The sequence below is a fragment of the Malus domestica genome, chromosome 13 (assembly GCF_042453785.1).
Source record: "Malus domestica chromosome 13, GDT2T_hap1".
NCBI lineage: Eukaryota > Viridiplantae > Streptophyta > Magnoliopsida > Rosales > Rosaceae > Malus > Malus domestica.
Genome location: NC_091673.1, coordinates 5,090,244 through 5,109,607, shown reverse-complemented (window position 1 = coordinate 5,109,607; position 19,364 = coordinate 5,090,244). Strand labels below are relative to the sequence as shown.

The 19,364-nt window shown below is 40.5% G+C and overlaps 2 protein-coding genes across 4 annotated transcripts; one reads left to right on the top strand and one right to left on the bottom strand.

Moving 5' to 3' along the window:
- The first annotated feature begins 6,436 nt into the window (after nucleotides 1-6,436).
- On the top strand, nucleotides 6,437-10,746 carry LOC103451850 (protein IQ-DOMAIN 29). Of its 2 annotated transcripts, none has more exons than XM_008391288.4 (7): nucleotides 6,437-6,587; nucleotides 7,004-7,132; nucleotides 7,661-7,966; nucleotides 8,136-8,306; nucleotides 8,481-8,561; nucleotides 8,985-9,981; nucleotides 10,362-10,746. In XM_008391288.4, exons 2-7 carry the CDS (start codon nucleotides 7,049-7,051, stop codon nucleotides 10,391-10,393), a joined length of 1,671 nt encoding a protein of 556 aa, XP_008389510.1. In that variant the 5' UTR covers nucleotides 6,437-6,587; nucleotides 7,004-7,048; the 3' UTR covers nucleotides 10,394-10,746. The 2 variants fall into 2 exon arrangements, with proteins under 2 accessions (XP_008389510.1, XP_008389511.1); XM_008391289.4 differs by having other exon boundaries at nucleotides 6,441-6,594.
- A 28-nt stretch (nucleotides 10,747-10,774) lies between these two features.
- Nucleotides 10,775-19,015, bottom strand: LOC103452339 (uncharacterized). 2 transcript variants are annotated; one of them, XM_070810266.1, is made up of 5 exons: nucleotides 18,723-19,015; nucleotides 18,165-18,613; nucleotides 17,309-17,918; nucleotides 16,988-17,199; nucleotides 10,775-11,179 (listed from the first exon to the last, which is right to left on the bottom strand). In XM_070810266.1, the coding sequence occupies exons 1-5, from the start codon at nucleotides 18,816-18,818 to the stop codon at nucleotides 11,170-11,172; spliced, it is 1,377 nt and encodes a 458-aa protein (XP_070666367.1). In that variant the 5' UTR covers nucleotides 18,819-19,015; the 3' UTR covers nucleotides 10,775-11,169. The 2 variants fall into 2 exon arrangements, with proteins under 2 accessions (XP_070666367.1, XP_028946757.1); XM_029090924.2 differs by lacking the exon at nucleotides 10,775-11,179 and having other exon boundaries at nucleotides 16,644-17,199.
- Nucleotides 19,016-19,364: the final 349 nt, after the last annotated feature.

Below are 19,364 nucleotides of genomic sequence, written 5' to 3'. Positions count from 1 at the left end.
TACGTCCACGGAGTAGAGGAGTTCTTATTAGTAGTGAAGGGCTTACATAAGTACAAAGGATCAAGCTCTCAATTTAGTGAGTTCTTGTGAATGATTTAACACAAAATGGCATTAGGCAATATTGTGGGGGAATGACCCCTATTTATAGAAAAACTTGTAGCTTTGTCACATTGACATGTGTCATGTTATGATTGGTTCTTGATGTTGACACGTGCTGCGCTCTGATTGGCTTCTAATCTTGACACGTGTCGAGTAGTGATTGGCCTCCTGGTCGGAGGGGAACTCTTCTGGGTCCTTGACAGTATAGCGTTGGCCGGTGCTCGGTAGTTTCGGGATTGGTCAAGTATGGTACAAACAACTATGACGAAGTTAGTGTTTTCACAGTTTATTTTAAATGTTTAATTATATTACATTTAATTTTTGTAATTATATATCATTATATTACATTTAATTTCATGAATTAATTTCCTAGAATTTTTGTAATTATATTTTATAGGTACGCCTAGTGGAGGAATTGTATATGGAGGGTAGCTCAAAACACTTTCAGTTTCACGGTTGTTGGGAAATTTGTAAAGGGTGGGTGTTATTTGAAGATCCACCTCAACATAGAATGGATCATTTGGGAGCTGCATCCCCATCTGTAAACATGAATGAAGATGGATCTCCTACCATTCAACAAACAAGAGTAGAAAATCCAACTCCATCCGAAAGTTCTTTACCTAGGGCTATGGGACGAAACAAGGCCAGAAGGTTGAGGGAAAAGGGCAAGGCAAATGCTGATTACGCTGCTCAACATAAAGTGGCGGTCTCATTGCGATTATTGGCAGAGCAAAATGCCCTTGAGGCGGAAGAAAGGAAGTGTAGGCATGAAGAACGGGCCAAGAAAATACAAGAAGAGATGGATGATAAGAATATGGAAATGAACACTTCGAATTACACTCCAATGAGTAAGGCCTATTTTGATAGGAAAAAAAAAAGAAATTATGAGCCGACGACAGTTGTTTGTGACAGACTATACTCCTACGATGGCGGATGATGAAGATAATAATGATTATGGATATTAAATTTAAGTTGTTGTAGTTTTTAAATTTAATTTGTCATTTTTAAATATAAGTTGTAGTTTTTAAATATAAGTTGTAGTTTTTAAATTTAAGTTGTTGTTTTTAAATTTAAGTTGTTGTTTTTAAATTTAAATAATAAATTATGTTTAGCCCTTTGACCCTCGGTTGGAGACAGTTTTTTATGAGAGGGCTAAAACGAGCCCTCTGGTCCTCGGTTGGAGACGGAGGCAAATATGGCCATGTACTGTTCATTAAAATATTAATATCTTGGAGAATGTTGAAGGGCCAGAGGGCTAAAACGAGCCCTCTGGCTAGCCATCGGTTGGAGACGACCTAAATGTACGAAAAGGGTTATCTGATAGAGACATTTGGTTTTGTGGTACATTTGAGATTTTTTGTTCATTTGGTATTTTGGTACAATAGGAATCTAAACGTACCAACAGGATTACCTGACAATGGGCACATTTGGTTTTATGATACATTTGAAATTTTGGTACATTTGATTTCTCTGTATATTTGAAATCTAAACGTACCAAAAAGGTTACATAACAATGGGTACATTTGGTTTTATGGTACATTTGAATTTTTGGTACATTTGGTTTCTCGGTACATTTGAAATCTAAACGTACCAAAAGTCGATACTTTTGTTCTCAAATGTACCATAAGTTTTAAGTATATTTTATATATATATATATATATATACATGAAAAAAAATATGTATTGAAGACTTTTTATATATACAATTTTAATAGAAAGAGTAATTTTTTTTAAATACTGATAATAAGGAAATGAGGAATTAGTTAATTAATTTTTTATTTTATTTTATTAAAAAAACTGTCATTTAATGCGCATAAGGGGATTGAGGAAATTAAATTCATATATTATAGGCAATTAGTTGCTAAGTTACCTTATGCCTCTATATAAATGCATTTAAATTAATGACATGGAAATTAAATAAATGGAAAATTATTGAGGTGGTAATTAATCGAAGCACCTTAATCAAATCTTTAAAAGGGATGAATGTTTAATCTAACAACTATAAAAAATATGTAGGGCATTCTAATTTTCCCTTTAAAAAAATAACCTTAGTATTTGTCGGAAAATGATCATCGTCGGATCCCCTTTATGGGGATCCGGGGATCAAGCAATCACGGTAGTTCTTCGTATATCGTGCGGTTAGTTTTCGTTAGATACTATTTATATTTAATTTTAAAATTTAAATGATTTCTGACCGCACGATAAATGATAAATGATCGTAATTGCTTAATCCCTCAGATCCCCACAAAGAGGATCTGACGATGATCCTTTTCCGTTTTTCTCATTATGGTATGATCACGTGGCCTTTTTCTATTTCTTCCTCTTTTTAGACTCATGATGAATGAAATCACGAGACCTTCTGGTTTTCACTTTTCACCTAAAATTGTTCATCAACAAACATACATGTTAACGTTTATGAGAAATAGTAATAAACATTAATTGAAATTTTATTAAAAATATTCATGACGCGCGTTTATTTAGAAAACGCTTATATGATCCAAATGTATTTTATTATTTTTACTTTATGTCGAACACAACAAAGCACACAAATCTTTAGTCTAGTATTAAGGTGGTTCTAGAAAATCTCATGGATTCACCTCAAACGATGCATTTGATGCTTAATTGTGCTACTACTATTAATGGTGTTGCTTTTCTGTGAGTTTATTCTTACATTCATCTTGAAAAAGAGAATAAACAATCAGTCACACACAAGGTATTAAAAGGTGGATGCGTAGACGAGGCGTTCTATGGATATCCCCGCCTAAAAGTAAGACGTGAGGCGAAATCTTACGGGACCTTAAATAATAGTGGAAGCCATTGTTATATGGAGGGAATGAAAGATCCGAAGAGACTAAAATTGCAGAGTTTTTGAAGTGGAGCAAGGCAAGAATCGCACAGTACTTAGTGGAGTCGGTCCAGTTCAAGTGCAAAGCGACAATGCAAGACAACCCATCTGTAGGAGGACCTGCACATAATTGTTTCCGAATAAGGTGTGCATTGCGGTTCAATAATACAATGTCACTTGTTATAGTTGTATAAATTTTTCCTAGGATAATTTTAGATTATTGGACAGAACGTCACGAATCTATGAATCTATTTTTAACATATTTATTTTCATATAAAATACATTATTAACTTAAAATACCGACGTAATGACGAAAGCCATGTGTGACAAGTTTCTTCAACAAAGCCCATCCCGATCCTCCGCTACGCGAACTAGTATTTTAAGTAGCAAACTGGTTTTTTAACAGTTCGTAATTTTCTACCATTCTGCACTGTTTTATTTGTTTGGGATTATAAATGAAGTCAACTTGTCGGTGATTCAAACGCTTGCAATTTGCGATAAGCACGATGTTGTTGACCACATTTATTATGGTAAGAAAAATGCTAAGAAACTCTCTCAAATTAAGATTATTTATAGATTTTTTGTTACTTTAGAATTTAGCGTCAGTTTTTATGTTATTGTTATAAAATATTACATTAAAAATATAAAATCGTAGAAAATTTATAGTTTTTATGTTACTATTATAAAATATTGTATTAAAAATATAAAATCACATAAAATGTATAGGAAAACTAATAAAAAATGCTTGAAAACTTTGAGTTTTAACGATAATGACAAAATAAAAGATAAAATAAATAGTACCAGGTTTAACTTTTTAATGTAAAAATATGATTTTTCGTTAAAACTTCCCAAATTTATAAATATTTTCACTTTTAAAAAGTAACCTTAGCATTTCTTGTTATGGTAAACTTACTTACTGGAGAGCCGTGGCCACGTGGCCTTTTTCTATTTCTTCTTCTTTTTAAACTCATGATGAATGAAATCACGAGACCTTTTGATTTTCAATTTTCACATAAAATTGTTCATCAACAAACATGTTAAAATGTTTACGAGGAATAGTAATAAACATTAATTGAAATTTTATTAAAAATATTCATGACACGAGTTTATTTAGAAGGACATGGGTTCTCTCCGGATCTATGTATTATAATCTACCAAATTCATATATCCGAACCATTGAAATTTGATCAAGCGGTTACAAACAGGAACTCACTTTAAAAATTATAATAACTTTAACCGTTTGATCAAATTTCAATGGTCCGGATATAAGGATTTGATAGATTAAGATACATGGATCCGGAGATGACTCATGTCCTGGAAAACGCTTATATGATCCAAATGTATTTTATTATTTTTACTTTTATGTCAAACACAACAAAACACACAAATCTTTAGTCTAGTATTAAGGTGGTTGTAGAAAATCTTTAATTGTGTCCCTTTGAGGTGAATTTATTCTTACATTTATCTTTAAAAGAGAACAAACAATCAGTCAGACATAATAATTAAATACTAATTTACGTAAATCGAATTTAAAATATAAACTTGCAAATGAAATCGACTACCACTACAGTGTGCCATCGGTAATCTCAATCAACCAGAGAAATGATTTCAGTGAACGAAAAGGACCACAAGTCATTTTCTACTGATGCAAATCAGTAGCTAGAAAAATATGTACATTTATGATTTTGCATGACCAGAACGTCCTCCCGCGTCGACGTCAATGGAAAATAATTAGACTTGCATGGCATTGCATCCAGATAATAACTCCGATGACAAATATATGTGCGTCGTTTTGTGTGAGGCTGTCGGTGTGTGTACGAATAAGAGAGGGTGGATGATTTGATTAATTAAGTTATTAGCTCCACCTGATCCTTTTTATCAGTGGATTATAGTGATTAATAATTCACTGGGATATGGGGTGGCTGGCGGCTCGTTCCAGCCAGCCTGACACTTGCTTTTATCTATCTGTGTTTAAGTGTTTTGTTCTTTCTATTGGACACAACAAAGCTGAAAGATTTGTTTGCAATTTGCGAAAACAACGACTTCTCTGCATCTCTTCAATATCTGGATGGAAGAAAAATAAAGCTACTAAGGAGATTTTTAAAAATGAGATTCTCTATTATAGGCGGAGCCATGAACGGACCACAATGGTCTCAGGCTCATCTTGACATTTTTTTTTCACGCATAAATGTTTAGTGTTATATGCTTACAAAGGTTTTTAGTTTAAATATTTTTTTTTAGGGTTTGATTTGAGATTGGTGGCTCTTATGGACTTCAAGCAATTTGTTATTTGTGAGCTTTGAGGAGGAAGGAGAGAGGAAAAAAGTTAGAGAGGCTTGGAGTTTAGGTTTAAGGAAGAGGATGATGAGGACGGCACCATGCAGATCCAAACGACAGTGATCGATACTCACCACTCGATTAAGATTCCGATAGCATTTCAGATTGGGACTTTTGGGCTTCTTCTAGGCTAATATCTTGGCTTTGGCACTGTTCTCTATGAACTCTCTGTGACCTCACAGTTTAATGTTAATTCGCATTTCGATATCATAAAATATTGCACCGAAAACTTGAAGTGACAGAGAGTTTATGAAATGTCTCACTTTTTGATAGAATTTCCTCAGCATATCTCATAAAGCTATTCAACCCTTGAATTCAATGTAAATTTAGGTGTTAATGTTTAAACAACTTGGTGCGACAATATTCGATTTTTTGGGTGAAAGATTCCATTATGGGTTGTTTGTCATGCAATGCCAAACCAAAACAAGTTGTATGAGGAATTAGAACAAGTTTTATTCCATTGATCCAACATTGCAACTATTGGAAGAGTTGTGTCAACATCAGTCGTACCTGGACTCTCATTGAACATGTCGTGAATCATGCGCCCATGCATTAAGACTCATTCTTTTATTAGGTGAATGTATTCAATATGATAGCTAGCTTGCCAAACTACTCTCATAAAAGATATTCGTGTACAAGAAATTGTACTTACGTCAAGTAAATTTATACTCAAGTTCAAAGTCTATTCCTTTGTGAGAGTGCATGAACATCTAGTTAATCAGACTGGCCAATGTTTTTCTCCCTTTAGTATAATTGTCTTCAGATTTATTGTCGCCTTAATTGCAACAACTATTCCTTCCTTCAATCAATCGAGAGATTTCTTAGTGTGTCAGAATACGGCCTGATACATCAAGTGTCATAATACAATTGGTTAGAAACTTGAAAAATAAAAATTTACAACCAATTGCATCATGACACTTGGTTTACCAACTATGTTTCCGACACATTGAATCTCCATAATCCAACAGCAAAAACCAATTATAGCAAGACAACATTAAAAAAAAAAAAACAATTTGGGCCAGTTGCTTGCCTTCTTTGGGTCAACTTAAAAATTGGGCTAGGTCCACATTCCGAATAAACAAAGCGAACCCACCGCAAACGCTGTCGTTTCCCCACCTCGTTTCGGGAATATTATTTCCATTTCTACACGTCGCCTAATTACTTTACAGTTTCTAAATTTGCAAGTTTTTCAGGTGAAATGTCAACAGTGAAAAACCAGAGGGAGCTCACCCCCACAGTCGCCGGCCAGTAGAGCAGCAGACCCGAAACGTCGTCGTACTACTCCCTCTTCGCCTTCTCCTACTCCGGTTTGTGGTACTCTTCTTTCGAACGGCCTCGATCGTTCGATAGATTTGAATTTTTTGTTTTCCCCCAAATGTTCATATTTTCTATTCCAACCTCACAGTTTATCGCATTTTAATTTTTGTTTCATTATTTTCGTTGTTTCCATTTCAGCATTTTTGTATATTTGTTTTTGTTACATTTTCTTTTTTAAATTGAGATTTTAGGGCTTTGAATTTTAGTTCGGATAGCTTTCAATTCCATGGTCTTATTGGATACAAACTACTCTTACTGTAACATTTCAGCTGAGCAGATCATGTTGTTTAGAACCCTATTTTTCTTTTTGCAAATGGGTTCAGTGATATAGGTTTTCGGTTAATCTTTACAAATTTCAGCTGGTAATTAGGTACTGCCATGGCTCAACTTGTGTGTATAACTGCAGGGTTCTGCGCATTAAGCATTTGCGGGCTGCATTTAACCTTTTGCAATGGGAAAAACCCCCGGGAAATGGATCAAGAATTTGCTTCTTGGGAAGAAATCATCCAAATCTACTTTTTCCAAAGGAAGAGAGGTATTACTATGATGCACGTTGGTTTGAAAATCAATTCGTATGTCGGTTAAACAGAAAGGGGTTAAAATAAAAACACAAAATATTATATGCTTGTCAAGTTAAACTAGGAATAGGAGAAAAGAAAATCCTGTCAATTGCAATTGTCAAGTATGAGCTTGACGAGACCAGACCCGAAGTTTACCATGGTTGGGTTGTGTAACTCGGTCACTGGTAGACTTCTTTTTTTTCCCCTCTCAATCATGTGGTGAATGGTTCATCAAATTTGGAGAGTGACTGCGTGAGTTATTCTGCTGTATCGTTTTTTTCTTCGGAAAAATGAACTTTTATCTCATATCTATAATGGGATGAGATGTTTACACTGGACGCTCACATTTCCTATTATATCCTTGGATTTTTATTCTTGAATATTACTTTGGTTTGGCTATTTGTATAATTTTTGCATACATGGAACCTCTATGTTAATTTTCCTTCATCTTGTTGGTCATTAAGTTCTAATTTACAACTTATGATGTTGTTCTGGTTTTACAGAAATCTACAAATAAAGGGGAGTCATTGTTCTCATCAAAGGTATCTGTGTCGGAGTTAACTGTGAGCGCTCCAGTCATATCACCACCATTGGTTTCATCACCAGTGATTGGGACTGTTGCTAGTAATGAAGTGGGTTCAGAGATAACAGTAGCTGAAAAATTGCCGAATGATGGGGTTATAATGTCATCTACGAAAGACGATGGCCAAGCACAAGTTATCTTGAGTTCGACTTCTCAGGAAGATCTTGAGACAATCAAGCAAGAGCAAGCTGCCACAAAGGTGCAAAGTGCTTATAGGAGCTATGTGGTAATTTCTTTCCTTCCCATTGATGTTCTGCTTTTGTTTAAAAGTTATGGTTAATAATATTTCTTCACATTTTCTGTTGTACTTCTGTGAGATGACTTTAGTATCTAGAGAATATTTTTGGCCAACCTTCCAACTACTGATGGAAACTAATTATCTTTAAACTTTGAAGGCTCGCCGTGCATTTCGGACCCTTAAGGGAATCGTGAGGCTGCAAGCACTTATTCGTGGTCACTTGGTTAGAAGACAAGCTGTATCCACATTATTATGTGTCCAGGGGATTGTTAAGTTTCAGGCTCTGATTCGTGGTCAACTTGCTAGACATTCTGATATCTTGGTTGAGGTGTGTAAAACTCATCTGGTACTTTTTGCTTACTTTTTCAATTGGCTCATGCATTGAACCTGAGGTTATAGATTCATGCTTTTTCAACCAAGAGCAAAAGCCTGTCTGTATATCCTTTCATTCCTAAACTTTTGTTGCCACTTATATGCCGATATTTTTTTTGTTATGAATCAGGGTGCTAAATGTTTTAATTCATCTGGAGTAAGCACATCTTCCCAGGTGGATAGGCTGTCCAAAATTGTTTTTGTTCAGAAGGTGAGATTTACTTTACTACTGCCCAACATATGGTTATTTATGTAATTAAAGATTCCTTTCTTTGGATCATGTAACTGAAATTAGCTTAAGTTTACAAAGTAACACAATCTATCACAGATGACTTTTCCTTCTCGCTATTGTCAGCCCACCTAGGTATACGGGGAATAATCTGGTGTTTATATGCTTGTATTAATTGTAAGTTGTAACGACGTTCTCTCAAACCTATACGGAGAGACATGCAACTTATGGCTCCAAAAACGAGTTTTGAAAACTGAGTAAAACCTTAGGTGCTGATCTTAAAAAGGGAAACATAATAAATGATCTGTTCCTGCACCTTTTTGTCTCTTTTACTGCTGTGCCAAAGTCAGAATTTGATTGCCCGAAATAGAAAACTGCTTGTTTGATTATTATTTTCATTTTCAGCTTTTGGCTTCATTGCATACTACTATTCCTCTGCGTCTGGAGTACGGTCCAGGGGAGCCTAACTCGTCCTGGGTGTGGCTTGAGCGCTGGACCAGGTCATGCTTTTGGGAACCTGTTGTACAACCGAAGAAAAACCCTGATTCAAGGTCTCGTAGGAAGCATGAGAAGGGTCAAACAATAGAGACTGAAAAGGCGAGACCAAAAAGAAGTGTACAGACACTGTCCAGGACAAATGTTGAAAACGGGTCAAAACGTGTCACCCCCGATTCTGAAAAGACTAAACGCAATTTAAGGAAAGTTTCTAGCCCTTCTGAAGTCGTAAAGGTTAAAAATAATGTAAGAAAATCTTCTGATACCAAGAAGGAGGTTTCTGATCGGTCATTAGTTGGTGATGAGAGACCAAAGCACAGTACCACGAAGAGTTTGGCTTCTGCTGCTCCTGATGATTCAGAGCAAGGCACTAGTGAAATTTCCGAGAAAATGGTAAATTTGGCAGTTGCTGTGTCTAAACAGTCCGATCTAGAAGGAAGTTTGGAACTGCCTTCGGCAGATGAACCAATGGAAAAGTTAGATGACCATCCTTCTGGTGACATACAACCCATGGAGAATGCTGGGACAAGTGAAGGAATTGAAGCAATAAATCAGGTGCCAAACTCGAGTGATCACATTATTGGGAATAAGGATAAGAAAACCAGCCAGAGAAGGGCTTCTCTACCTATGAAGTTTGATCATCAGGAGAATGGGGTTCATAACTCACCAAGAGTCCCGAGTTATATGGCACCAACTGCATCAGCAAAAGCTAGGCTGAGAGGACAGGGCTCCCCTAAGTTTGACCAAGATATTGTTGAGAAGAATGTTATTACCAGGCGGCATTCTTTGTCTGCTTCCACCAACACTAAGTTTAGTTCTCCTTCCCCACGGGCACACGGACTGGTTCAAGCTGGCAAAGGTGTAATCAGAAGTGACAGATCTTTATCGTCTTCAAGGGATGGTTTGGGTAAGCTGTGAAATCCCCTATGTGCTTTTCAATTGCATGTCTGATTTACACGATTTTCTTCATTTCCATTCTCCCATGCCCCTCGAAACTCTCTTGCACATGCGTCCATCCATCTATACTTTAAACACAAAATCCCATCTTTTCAAGCATTTGTGTGCTCATTCTAGTGAAAGTTGGGATATTGTCGCAATCACATTTATACAACTTTCCTTCTAGGCTCAGAGAAGGCTATGCTGAATTTATTCATGACTTATTGCTTTTTGTGTGTTGAATTTTTTCTTGTTTCCTTGTTGATCATTTTGTCTTGGTGTCTTTGGATCGGGTTGAAATATGTGGTATGCATTCTAATTGTCCCTTATTGTGGCTAATGCGAATTTCAGATAAGGCAATCCAACCAGAGTGGAGGAGGTGATTTCGGGCGAGGTATTGTTCCATGGAAATTTATCAAGGTCAGGTAAAGAGAAAAACACCAACCCATTTGCAGTTTCAGGTTTTGTTGTTGTTGTGACTTAGTTATAGTTGAATCCAAGATCGATGTGTTGAGTAATCAGTGTTGTGCTTGTCAATTAAGTTTGTTCTCTTACTTACCAATAGGGGTTATTTTACGGTTTGGATACTTTATTTCGGGCTTGAGATGTTTGTGATATTCTGTCTGATCATCGAGTTATGTACAAATGCGAGAGACGGATTTCGAGTCTGGGATTCTCTTTGCTTGTTAAATACTTGGGGTTTTTTTATACTGGAAATGGATACTTTGCTACCAAATTCGCAGTTACGATGTTTACAGTCGTAGTTACTAAAAAGTCCATTGCTTTTGCAGTAATTTTTATTTCTGTAATTTAACTTTTTTCTTAGATGTAGAAGTGCAATATTTTGCACCTCGACTCAAGCCTCGATCTGAAGCATAGTAAACTGTTCAGATTCCTACGATGTCTTCGGAAAGAGGTTTCTCTCATATAACGCAGAAAGCGAACAGTTTAGTCCCAGCTGTCCAAGAAGGGTGAAAACTGGCCAGGCCAACTGAGTACCCACTTCCGACGTAAATACACCCGTAGCTTGCCGAAATACCCCCATATATCGTAGCACCAGTGTTATACGTCCACAAAATTTTTCCAGTGCTCGCATCCATGCCATATACGGGACCGTTTGAAGCTACAGATCCGGCAAAAACAACACCATTAGCGACTGTCACAGGTGCCTGGTGTCACGGGCCGCATGTTAAAAACAAAGAAAATGCCCAAGACATCATATATCTAAGCCCATAAAGCCTTGTCTTCATGGAAGCTTCTGGAACGTTCCGGAGAAATCAAGAACGTGGCGGAGCATTCAAGATAATCTAGGGCATTCCGGAACATTCCACACAAGTGTACATATTTAAGCCTCACCTAGAATAATCTAGATTAGGCAAGTTGTATCTAGAACTATGCTAGATATTTTTGGATGTAAGTAGAGGATTCTAGAACCCTCCATTGAGGAGGTGACTTAGGCCTATAAATAGGAGGCAAGGCCATTTGGCCAAACCATCCAAGAATTGCAAGTAATTGTAAAGTTCTCTTAACTTTCAATACAAAGCTTCCTTTCTCCCATCTTCTAAGTGATCTTAGCATTCTCCAAGCTATCTTAGCTTTCTTTGTGATTTGATCCGGGGAAGCGAGGCTTCGAAGGCTTACTTAGCTTGTTCATCGAGGTATTCAAGTCTAAGTGCCGCACGGGCGGAAGGCTTAAAGAGTCATCCCGTGACAGCTGGTATCAGAGCCAAGCTCGTGAATCACTTGAAGGAAAGTAGGATATGGCAAGTGGAGAGATGGTGTCCGGAGTCTCCGATCTAAGGGAGCGTACTGCCGAGGTCCAAGACGTTGCCAAGAGCAAGCCAAAGTTAAAGGACTTGCAAGCATCGATGGAGACCATGGAAGAGCGACTCGAGAAGGTGGAACGAACCATACTCGAGTTCGATACTCGACTTGATGAGGACGTTGTCGACAAGGAGGAAATCCAAACCATGGTGGACAATGGTAAGGATGAACTGCGTGGCTTGGTGGAAGGGCTACGAGATGAGCTCCTTGGCGCTCTCAACACCATGGCAGACAAGATGCGGAGGGAAGTCCAGGTTCACCTTGACAACATAGAGGCAAGGTTTGTGGCGCTTCAAGAAGAGATAAAGGACACAAGGGAACTTAAGGGAGATGTGGCGTTTTGCAAAGAAGCAGTCGTGAAGCAATTCGTGCAAGGGCCGAGGGAAATCAAGGCGTTGGACTCCAAGGTAATCGACTCCTTTAAACCCAAATCCTATAATGGGAAGAGGGAAGCAAAGGAGCTCGACACATTCGTGTGGAACGTGGAGCGATACTTCAAGTACCTGAAGCTTGAAGATGACGAATCCAAAATTTCAACGGCAACCATGTTCTTAGCTGACAATGCCCTTATGTGGTGGCGTCGCCGGAGCATGGAGATTGAGCAAGGTACGTTCTCTCTCACCACTTGGGATGAATTTAAGAAAGATCTTATGTTGCACTTCTATCCCCAAAATGCCAAGTACGAAGCCAAGGAGAAACTAAGGTGGCTCAAGCAAACGGGGAGCGTCAAAGACTATGTCAACGCCTTCGTGAGCTTGTTATTCGAGGTGCCCAACATGTTAGAGGAAGACAAGCTCATGTACTTCATGAGTGGATTGCAAAATTGGGCAAAACTCGAACTACAAAGGAGACATGTGCAAACATTGTCTGACGCCATTGCCGCTGCCGAATCCTTGATTGAGTTTAAATCAAGCCACCAAGGTGATTCCAAGTCCACGGGGAAGAAGGGTAACCATGAGAGAAGTGGGGGAGAACATAAGCCGAAGGACAAGGCCGAGACAAGCAAACCGAAGGAGAAGAAAGCCGATAAGCATGACAAAGGCAAGGGTAAGTCTTGGCAACCCACTTGTTACCTATGCGACGGCCCTCACATGATGCGAGATTGCCCACAAAAGAAGGCCCTTAAGGCCATGGCTTTCAAGGAGGACAAGGCCGAGGAGAGTAACGATGCAACGATGGGATGCATCCGTCTACTGAATGCCATCCAGACAACCCTCCCACAACCTAAGGCTCAAGTTGGGGGAGGATCATTGTTCGTCGACGTCAAGACTGGTGACAAGACGACGCGTGTGTTGGTGGACACGGGAGCAACACACAACTTCATGACGTCGGAGGAAGCCACAAGGCTTGGCCTCCGAGTCACAAAGGAGCCCGGTAGCGTGAAGACGGTAAATTCCGCTGCCACCCCCATTGTTGGAGTTGCGCGCAATGTACAAGTAGACATTGGCACATGGAAGGGAAAGATCGACTTCACCGTAGTCAAGATGGACGACTATGGCGTAGTCATTGGGTTAGAGTTCATGGACAAGGTACAAGCCTTTCCCATTCCCTTCTACAATATTTTCTGTATTCTGGCCGACGGAAGACAACCTTGCCTGGTGCCATTGGAAAGGCAAGCCAAGAAGTGTACCCAGCACTTGTCGGCAATTCAATTTGCCAAGTCTTGGAAGAAAGGCGAGGCCACATTTCTTGCAACCCTAATGTTGAATGAAGGGGAGGAGAAGTACGGGCCTTTGCCGAAACAAGTGGAAGACGTCCTTGTGGAGTTTGCGGACGTGATGCCTAAGGAACTGCCAAAGAAGTTACCACCAAGGAGAGAGGTCGACCATGCGATTGAGTTGGAGCCTGGTGCTAAGCCTCCCTCCAAATCACCTTATAGGATGTCGCCACCCGAGTTGGAGGAATTGAGGAAGCAACTCAACGAGCTACTTGATGCTGGCTACATCCAACCCTCCAAGTCCCCATATGGTGCACCCGTCCTGTTCCAACGCAAGAAAGAAGGTAGCCTAAGGTTGTGCATCGACTATAGAGCATTGAACAAGATTACCATCAAGAACAAGTACCCACTTCCGTTGATCGCCGACTTATTCGATCAACTTGGTGAAGCAAGGTACTTCACAAAGTTAGATCTTCGATCGGGATACTACCAAGTGAGGATAGCCCCTGGAGACGAATCGAAGACGGCGATGGTGACCAGATATGGAGCGTTCGAGTATAAAGTCATGCCATTTGGTCTGACCAATGCCCCTGCAACATTCTGTACATTGATGAACAAGGTATTCCATCCTTATCTTGACAAGTTTGTCGTGGTTTACATTGATGATATCGTTGTCTATAGCAAGACATTGGAGGAGCACGTCAAGCACTTGCGCATAGTGTTCAAGACCCTTCGGGAGCATGAACTCTATGTCAAGAAGGAGAAATGCTCCTTTGCCACAAAAGAAGTAGAATTTCTTGGCCACAAGATAAAGGAGGGGAAACTTATGATGGAAAAGGGCAAGATCAAGGCCATTCAAGAGTGGGAACCGCCGACCAAGGTACCAACACTACGATCCTTTCTGGGGCTAGCCAACTACTATCGGAGATTCATAAAAGGGTATTCAGCTATAGCGGCACCCTTAACAGACCTTCTTAAGAAAAACAAGGCATGGGAATGGACGGACCGGTGTCAAGAGGCCTTTGAGAGGTTGAAGAAGGCCCTAATGGAGGAGCCTGTACTAAGGTTGCCCGACCTTAGTAAGCCATTCGAGTTGCACACTGATGCTTCCGACTTTGCCATAGGAGGAGTGTTGATGCAAGAGGGACATCCGATAGCCTATGAAAGTCGCAAGCTGAACAATGCTGAGAAGAGGTACACGACCCATGAAAAGGAGATGACCGCCATCGTCCATTGCCTTAGAGTTTGGAGGCATTACTTGCTTGGTACCCCATTCATCATCAAGACGGACAACGTTGCCACTAGCTACTTTCAAACCCAACAAAAGCTCACACCTAAGCAAGCAAGGTGGCAAGAGTTCTTAGCGGAGTTTGATTACAAGCTAGAGTACAAGCAAGGAAAGGAGAACGTGGTGGCCGATGCTCTAAGTAGACGAGTAGAGTTAATGGCTACGGTACTCAAGCCGCAAAGCCATCTCTTGGGCCGTGTCCGAGAAGGTTTATCACATGACGTCCAAGCCAAGAACATTGTGGAGTTTGTCAAGGATGGGAAGACAAGAAGGTTTTGGCTTGAGGACGGCTTGCTATACACCAAGGGCAAGCGGATCTACGTCCCAAAGTGGGGAAGCTTAAGGAAAGAAATCCTTAAGGAGTGCCATGACTCAATGTGGGCAGGACATCCTGGCACTCACCGCACGTTGGCTTTGGTGAGCGATGCTTATTATTGGCCACAAATGCGGGATGATGTAGATTCATACGTGAAGACTTGTCTTGTGTGCCAACAAGACAAAGTGGAACAAAGGCAACCGGGAGGACTGTTGGAACCACTTCCCACCCCATCAAGACCATGGGAGTGTTTGACCATGGATTTCATCACACATTTGCCCAAGTCTGATGGATGTGGATCTATCTTCGTCGTGGTTGATAGATTCACCAAGTATGCCACTTTCATACCCGCACCCGTGGAGTGCACAGCCGAAGTAGCTGCACGCTTGTTTCTAAAGCACGTGGTGAAGTATTGGGGTGTTCCGAGGAGCATAGTCAGTGATCGAGATGCTCGCTTCACGGGTAGATTTTGGAAGGAGCTTTTCAAGCTACTTGGCTCAAAGTTAGACTTCTCCACAGCTTTTCATCCCCAAACTGATGGACAAACGGAGCGGGTTAACGCATTGTTGGAGACTTATTTGCGGCACTATGTTAGTGCCAATCAACGAGATCGGGCTAAGTTACTTGATGTTGCCCAATTCTCTTATAACTTGCAACGTTCGGAGTCGACGGGGAAAAGTCCGTTCGAGTTGGCTATAGGGCAACAACCCTTGACCCCGAACACGGTCGTGACTGGCTACACGGGGAATAGTCCAGCCGCTTTCAAAACCGCTAAGGAGTGGCAATTAGCCCACGAACTTGCTCGAGCTCATTTGGAGAAGGCTTCAAAGAAGATGAAGAAATGGGCGGATCGTAAGCGAAGGAATGTGGAGTTCCAAACCGGCGACCAAGTCTTTGTGAAGCTCAATGCGTCTCAGCACAAGAGTACTCGTGGCTTGCACAAGAGCTTGTTGCGGAAATATGAGGGACCATTCCCTATCATCAAGAAGGTTGGCAAAGCCGCTTATGTTGTGGAACTCCCACCCCGCCTCAAGTTTCACCCGGTGTTCCATGTGAGCAACTTGAAGCCTTATCATGCGGACGATGAGGAACCAAGTCGAGGTGAGTCTCATCGAGCACCCCCTTTGATGACAGAGGCATTTGACAAAGAAGTGGAGAACATTGAAGCTAAGCGTGTCGTGGTGCGACCAAGACAACCAAAGCATGTGGAGTACTTTGTCAAATGGAAGGGGCTACCATACTCCGAAGCAACATGGGAGAAGGAGTCGTCCTTATGGCAATATAAGGACTTGATCGAGACATTCGAGAGGCAAGAGTCGACGAGGACGTCGACGGCTTAAGTGGGGGAGGATGTCACGGGCCGCATGTTAAAAACAAAGAAAATGCCCAAGACATCATATATCTAAGCCCATAAAGCCTTGTCTTCATGGAAGCTTCTGGAACGTCCCGGAGAAATCAAGAACGTGGCGGAGCATTCAAGATAATCTAGGGCATTCCGGAACATTCCACACAAGTGTACATATTTAAGCCTCACCTAGAATAATCTAGATTAGGCAAGTTGTATCTAGAACTATGCTAGATATTTTTGGATGTAAGTAGAGGATTCTAGAACCCTCCATTGAGGAGGTGACTTAGGCCTATAAATAGGAGGCAAGGCCATTTGGCCAAACCATCCAAGAATTGTAAGTAATTGTAAAGTTCTCTTAACTTTCAATACAAAGCTTCCTTTCTCCCATCTTCTAAGTGATCTTAGCATTCTCCAAGCTATCTTAGCTTTCTTTGTGATTTGATCCGGGGAAGCGAGGCTTCGAAGGCTTACTTAGCTTGTTCATCGAGGTATTCAAGTCTAAGTGCCGCACGGGCGGAAGGCTTAAAGAGTCATCCCGTGACACTGGGAAGTATCGTTGCTAGGGTTTGCAGTTGTCCACAAGATATTCCCTGTATCTGCATCGAGAGCCACCCATACTCCGGCCGTTGTCGTCTGGGTTGAAGGTGCGAGAGTGAAGTTCTGTCGGTCGCCGTTGGCAATGTTTGTGTATACCCTTCTACCATCTGTGGCTGCACCCCATATCCCTCCTCCCTCATTGCCACCCGGTCCGGCCAACTACAAAATTCAGCAAACTTATTAGCCTTTTTGCATTCCACGCTGATTTGGACATAAGCAATTCGTAATTTTAAACACGCAACCTGATTTCTTTAGCTGCTCATTTTACCTTAAACCAGACTATACTTCCATTGTCACGGTTTAGTGCCCACGCAAACCCGCTTTTCTGTACTGCCACCACGACATCCAGCGCACGTCTTGTTCCGTTAGGGCGTATGGTAAGCAGCATGGGCGCCTCTCCGAAGTCGGCGTCCACATTAGGTCCCGGCGGGCAGTCAGGGTTGTTTGGTACCAAACAAGCAAAATAGAAAATATCATATCCACCCAGTTGCCTAGACCATACAATCCTCCCGGAATCAAGGTCCAAAGCCAGGATCGAATTGAAGTTGATATCTGGACCAAAGCACTGATCAGGCTGGGTAGGTCTTCCTGTTTGGTTATTCTGCCTCTCTTGGCATTCAGTCACCTCAGGTGGAGCCGTGTAGAGGTTCCCAGTAGCCACATATACGTGTCTTCTGGATATATCGATGGCCGGGCTGCTTCCCCATATGGCAGCTCCCGAGTAACCTCCCAAGCTACCGCCATTGTCCGGTAGCATGTAAGTCCGCCATAAGACCGACCCGGTTCTAAGGCTGAGCTTCGCTAGGCTTCCTCGGAAATTACAACATTGTGCTGCTGGTAACGCTTCTTGCAAAGACGACACACCAACATAAAATGCACTGCAAAATTAAAATATACATTAAAGTGCTAGACTTAGCTAAGATAAGTTAATACGACGCTAATTACTCATTTGAGTCCACTAAACAATATTTTTTATAATTAGAACTGTTTATATTCTAGGTCTCCTTTGAAAGATCGTCACTACAAAATTCACCAAATTCGAACAGCAGTTAGGTATCTAACTCTGAACGAAATATGGACGGACACAAATGGTACGTATAACATATTTGAGTGCTTGCACTAACCCTAAGTGTACGGTTCCAGACATGGTGATGAGGACTCTTGGACGTGGATCAAGTTCAGTAGACCACACAAGCCTTCCATTGGATCGATCCAGGGCAATCACAACAGCAGGTCCATAAATTCCGACGATCAATAGGTTTCCAGCTATTGATGGGGTTGCTCTTGAAACTGTGGCATTCACATTCGAAACGATTCCTGTTCCATTGAGTCCAGTTAACTCACCAAGATTCCGCTGCCATATTAAACGACCAGTGAATGCATCCACAGCATGCACATTTCCGTTCCATGACGGAAAATAAACCCTTCCATCAGCTAGTGCCGGCGTCGCTGATATGTCTCTACCGGCGAAAAAAGACCATCTCAAGCTCATGTTTTGCACTGTCCTAGGGTTGATTAGCACTTCCCCAACAGAATTCCTTCTGTTGCCAATATCACCTCCATGATTTAACCACTGATCAAAACATATAAAAATTCAGAACAAACTATACATCACATATACTAATTAACTAATTATTGTGCATGCATAACTAAAGCTTCATACATAATTAGTTAGTACTTACAATGGCATTTGTGGTATCAAGAACTGTAAACAAACACAATAGCATGATTAACATTTTCATGGTGTAGTGACATTTCAGATTTTCCATGTAAGCCATCGCTGGTGACAGTATGGTTTCTTCTCTTTGGTTAGCTAGGGATGGTGTGTGTATATATATATAAGGTATATGAGCCAATTTGTACGTAACGTTCACGATTCACGGTTGCATTTTTTGCAGCTAGCTGTTACTCTTGGAACATTAAATTATTGGGTGCCGTCTCTACTTAAACCCTACTTTTCCTTGGTACATGCCAAACCTTCTATGTTCTATCTACGCCCAACTTTTTATTGAATCCTAACCATACCCAACTACTGTTCCAAAAGTACCCCCATTAGAACTCCAACATGCTACCGTAGCTATTGACTTTTCTATATACGTAGATTATCAAAAACCACACCATTGCAAATTAGTTCTATATAATATATATGATTGTTTAAATGATATTGGACCTCTGTCTAATTGATTTTTGGTAAAACTTCAACTTCACCACACGTACTCTCAATCACCTAATATAAATGCCTAAATTTAGAATAATTCCATTCACTCATGTTTACTTGGAAAACATCATATACTCATGTCTTTCAGTGAATTTTACCATATTCC